This window comes from Triticum urartu, chromosome 6A, assembly GCF_056163025.1.
Source record: "Triticum urartu cultivar PI428250 chromosome 6A, HENAU_Tu73, whole genome shotgun sequence".
Lineage (NCBI taxonomy): Eukaryota > Viridiplantae > Streptophyta > Magnoliopsida > Poales > Poaceae > Triticum > Triticum urartu.
The window spans coordinates 261,220,012-261,225,107 of NC_141878.1; the positions used below are offsets into that span (position 1 = coordinate 261,220,012).

General features: G+C 52.1%; 1 protein-coding gene across 1 annotated transcript; it reads left to right on the forward strand.

Annotated features, from left to right (window-relative positions):
• The first annotated feature begins 685 nt into the window (after window positions 1–685).
• LOC125513496 (putative serine/threonine-protein kinase At1g54610) lies at window positions 686–4,622 on the forward strand. The gene is made up of 6 exons (XM_048678626.2): window positions 686–1,966; window positions 2,070–2,297; window positions 2,566–2,666; window positions 2,745–2,847; window positions 3,649–4,062; window positions 4,148–4,622. The coding sequence occupies exons 1-6, from the start codon at window positions 887–889 to the stop codon at window positions 4,304–4,306; spliced, it is 2,085 nt and encodes a 694-aa protein (XP_048534583.2). The 5' UTR covers window positions 686–886; the 3' UTR covers window positions 4,307–4,622.
• Window positions 4,623–5,096: the final 474 nt, after the last annotated feature.

Sequence of the window (5,096 nt, forward strand, 5' to 3'; positions counted from 1 at the left end):
TACATGGTATGTTATAATGATATCCACCTTGCGAAGCGTCTTCGATATGCGCTTCTATCATTTGCGGGACTTTCAAGTTCCTTGATGATAGGACCGCATATTGGGTGCTACACAATGCTATCGTTGATTCGAAGATTCGACATCGAGCTCTCGTGACCAAACAATGGGACCTGCGTGGGCCATCAATGTCAATGCTAAAACCGGCGGATCTCGGATAAGGGGCGTCGAGCTGGTGATCTGAGCTAGATGATAACATGAGAAAATACTATGTTGGGGATATGCTAGAAGGGGTCTAATTTCACAAAATAAGAAAAATTACTTTCAAATATAATTTCGAGAGGGTGTCCTAAGACATGAAATGGGACTGTTAGTTCAAATGGATCCACACGTAAAATTTGTTTATCAGGGTCGCACAAAACAGATTAGTTTTATAGTAGGTGACAGTTGTATTACAATAATAATCTTCCAACTACCTTGTCTACAGGATACTCTCTTCGTCTCAAAATAAATGTCTCAACTTTAATATAGTATTAAAATTGAGATACTTTTTTTAAAACGGAGGGAGTATTTGATATAGTGGACGGCATGTCAACCAGATGAAAATAAAAAATAAATATGATTTTCGGTTTTAAACATGTTGTAGTTTGAAAATCAAAAGTATGGGTTGGGTAGTAGAGATGGGTGGCATGCACGTTACAAAAATTCGTGCTCCCACGACCACCGCTTCTTGGAGGACCGTACCCCGCCTAGCTAGCTACACCTCTGGTTGTTGCGGGCGCGTGCCTGTCTTCCCCGCCGCGCGCGTTCCTCTCGGCTGTTGAGGCGCGTTCCGGCGGTCGGGGAGAAACGGGGAGCCGGCTCCGGCCGGCGGAACGGCGTCTCAACCATGGGCAGCCTTTGCTCCAAGGAGCAGGTTGTCGAGGAGGAACACGTGCCGGTGCCGGTGCCGGACAGGTTGCGGCTGCAGAAAGCGCCCAGCCAATCCCTGAAGCAGCTCATCACTCTCACCGCCAAGGAGGATTCTGCGGTCGTCGCGCCGGTCGTGCACGCCGTCATCAGCAGGTCCGAGTCCAGCGTCAAGCCCAAGGCGCAGCCTACCACCGCACCCCAGAAGAAGGCTCCGGTGCTCGTCGTCGCCTCTCTCAACAAGTCGTACAGCACAGCCGGGCTCACGCACCACCGGCGGCCCACCGTGGACACCGGCGACCATGATGCAGCGGACCCCATCCCGCAGGGCGTGCCCCAGGGGTTCTCCGGCGAGCACGTGATCGCCGGCTGGCCGTCCTGGCTAACCTCCGTGGCCGGGGAGGTGGTCCATGGGTGGCTGCCCCGCCGTGCCGACACCTTCGAGAGGTTGGACAAGATCGGGCAGGGCACGTACAGCAACGTGTACATGGCGCGCGACCTGCAGAGCGGCAAGATCGTGGCGCTGAAGCGGGTGCGCTTCGTCAACATGGACCCGGAGAGCGTGCGGTTCATGGCGAGGGAGATCCACATCCTGCGCCGGCTTGACCACCCCAACGTGATCAAGCTGGAGGGCATCGTCACGTCACGCCTCTCCCACAGCCTCTACCTCGTCTTCGAGTACATGGAGCACGACCTCGCCGGCCTCGCCGCCACCCCGGGCCTCCGCTTCACCGAGCCGCAGGTCAAGTGCTTCATGAGGCAGATCCTGGCGGGGCTCCACCATTGCCACGGCCGTGGGGTGCTCCACAGGGACATCAAAGGGTCCAACCTGCTCATCGACGACAACGGCGTGCTCAAAATCGCCGACTTCGGGCTGGCCACCTTCTTCGACCCGGCCAAGACACAGCACCTCACGAGCAGGGTCGTCACGCTGTGGTACCGCCCGCCGGAGCTCCTGCTCGGAGCCACCGAGTACGGGGTCGCGGTCGACCTGTGGAGCACCGGCTGCATCCTCGCCGAGCTGCTCGCCGGAAAGCCCATCATGCCCGGACAGACCGAGGTTCCTAACTACTAAGCTCATCTTAGTAGTAATTTGATTTTGGTCTCTACTTACTCCCTAGTAGTGTAGTATGAAACTCGATCTCACTTGTGTGAGTGCGCAGATTGAGCAGCTGCACAAGATCTTCAAACTCTGCGGTTCGCCGTCTGAGGAGTACTGGGCCAAGGCGAAGCTGCCGGACGTGACCCTCTTTAAGCCGCAGCGACCCTACAGGCGCCGGACGGCCGAGACCTTCCGGGACTTCCCTCCCACGGCGCTGGACCTCGTGGACACGCTGCTGGCCATCGAACCCTCCCACCGGGGCACCGCAGCTTCGGCACTCGACAGCCAAGTAAGTAGCCTCTCTCTTCCAGCGTCGCGCTCACAGCAGCATCGACTTGTACCGGTTTTCAGGCAAGGCTCCGTAGAACCACCCATTTTATCTTTCTTTTTTTCATGAATAGAGTACCTATCACAAATTAGGTTTGGTTTGTCTTTGAAAAAAAAAACAAATTCTACAGAACCCACTCTTGCCTGAAAACCGGTAGTTTTACGCTATATACTCTGATTTTGCAGCGACTGACAGACACATTGCTGCAATGCAAATGGGATCTCATCAGTTCTTCAGAACCAAGCCGTTGGCGTGTGACCCGTCGAGCTTTCCCAAGTACCCGCCAAGCAAAGAGTACGACGCCAAGCTCCGCGGCAAGGAGGCCATGAGGTACTCGCATTGATCGCCACGGTTCCCGCCCTTAATTACGACGTGACTTTGACTCTTTTTTTTTTGGGTTGTTGATAGGCAAAACGCGGCGGCAACCATAGCAGGCAACGGCTCCCTGTCCGTGAAGCCCGGAAGAAACGACGAACCCAAGCCAGTAGACGCCGTTGGAGCAAACCGCCAGGTACGTACTAGTACTTCATTTCATTTCTTCTCAGCTCATCCGATCCCTCATGTCTCACGACGTGCGCGCGCGCCAAAGGAACTCAAATCATTATTATCTGTCATGTTTATGTTTCTATACGTACATCTATATCTATACCTATGCCTATACCTACTATTAAAAGAGGTGATATTCTTGCTTTCGTCCCACTTTGTTTCGTCCCATTTCAATTAAATTTATGTAAGCTATTTGGTTTCGTTACTGCCATCCATTTTAACCCAACAAAAGAAGCCCATCTGACGACGAACTGTAAGCCAGGTCGGAAAAAAATAAAATTGTAAGTCATAACCTGCCAATCGGCCACACATAATTTTTTTTTTGAGCATCAGTACAGACACAAGCGCTCATATACACACGCATACACTCACCCTTATGAAGGCACACACACCCTACCTCTATGAGCACCTCCGAGAGACTGAGCCGGCATATCATCTTGAGATTTACAAAGTCATCTTGACAGACACATTGCTCATAGGAGACACAGTGGGATGGGGTTCTCCTCCCACTGAAAGCGTATCGCCGGAAATCCTGAAATAAATCCAGAAATAATGCGAACACCAGTATTTGAACCCTGATGGGTTGGGGATACCACTGTCCACCTAACCAACTCAACCACAGGTTGATTCGCAATCGACCACGCATAGTTTGTCCAACTGACCCAGCTAAAAATATAATTGGATTTTTTTCCGTTGCAACGCACGGGGCTTTTTGCTAGTACGTACATACATACACTACATAATAATAATTTATTTATGTTTGCAGAGGAGGCAGGTGCGTAACAACCCAAAGAGCAGCAGCCACCACTGCAGCACGCTGGAGGACAGCATGTCGGGATTCCGCATGGAGCCGCGGGCAGCCGCCGGGCAGCTGTCGACGATGCAGAACGCCGGGCAGTTCGGGTCGACGTGGTACAGGAAAGACGACCAGCGCGGCCGCGGGTTCCAGCGAACGACCAGCTCCGTCAGGGTGTCGAACCACGCCGCGCACCTGACGTCGCAGAGGTCCTACGCCACGTCCCGGGGCACCGACCTGCACCCGAGCTCGTCGGCGGCCAGGAACAGCAACTCCAAGTACAACCGCCTCGACGTCGCCGAGCCCGCCAATGCGCTTGACAGGCCCGTCCCTGCCAACAAAGACACCGCCATGCCCACGAGGGACGCCCCTTCAGCTGTGCCTGTGAGTATCTGTCAAATTTTGCTGCTGCTGCTGCAGCGCGACGCATTCTTTGACACACGCTGATGGTGTGTTTGTGATTCATCAGGGTTACGGAGGGCGGAACCGGAGGATGAACTACTCCGGCCCGCTGGTGCCGCCGGGAGGGAACATGGACGAGATGCTCAAGGAGCACGAGCGGCAGATCCAGGTGGCGGTGCGCAAAGCGCGCGTCGACAAGGAGAGGATCAACCGCAACCATTACTGACCAGCGGTAGAAAATGACATGCCATCCTCACCGCCAGATCGAGCCTGTCGTGCGTGCACAGAAACACCTCCACCATAGGCGACCTGCAGGATCTCCAACGCGGGCTCGCTGCCGCCGCCGCACGCAGAGTTGGGAGGATTCGGAAAGCCTCAAGGGAAATGAGACTTGTACACCGGGCTGTATTGATGAAAAAAACATGTGTGTACCGACAAACCGGATGGTCATGGCCCATGCAGCATAATGAGTGGATCTACACTCTAAAATATGTCTGTATGTAGTCCATATTAAAATCTTTAAAAAGATTTATATTTAGAAACGGAGGGAGTAGAAGCTACCGCGAGAATTACAATGCATTCATTAAAATACCAACAACAGACGTGCTTCTCCTCCAAACCATCCGGAGAGACAAAACAATTTGTTTTACATGAATCACTCTACTTGTATTGAGGTTTACAATGCTTGTAAGTTCCCACTTGATAAAGCAAAGAGGACCACAACACAAGCATCAGAAAAGGAGGCCTGTTGCAATTCATATCCAAGCTTAACAAAACATGAAAACCTATGAGATCTAAGGGAGTACCTCTACATGAGTAAAAGAGACCAGGTAGCAAAGAAAACAAACATCCCTAAATAACAGATCAAAAATGAAAATGTAACAAGCTACCAGTTAAAAAACAAGCTATTTAGAAATTTGAAGGATTTTAAAGCCCCAACTTCATAATGTTCAAAACATCATACGGTTCATTGACTGAAGCACCATTTAGTCTCTTTCATCATACGATACAATTTC

Excerpts from the sequence above, each read along its gene's own strand:
- LOC125513496 (XM_048678626.2), top strand. The coding sequence starts at position 887 with ATGGGCAGCCTTTGCTCCAAGGAGCAGGTTGTCGAGGAGGAACACGTG. Across the intron at positions 1,967-2,069 it reads TCATGCCCGGACAGACCGAG|ATTGAGCAGCTGCACAAGAT; the intron begins GTTCCTAACTAC and ends GTGAGTGCGCAG. Across the intron at positions 2,667-2,744 it reads CGCGGCAAGGAGGCCATGAG|GCAAAACGCGGCGGCAACCA; the intron begins GTACTCGCATTG and ends GGTTGTTGATAG.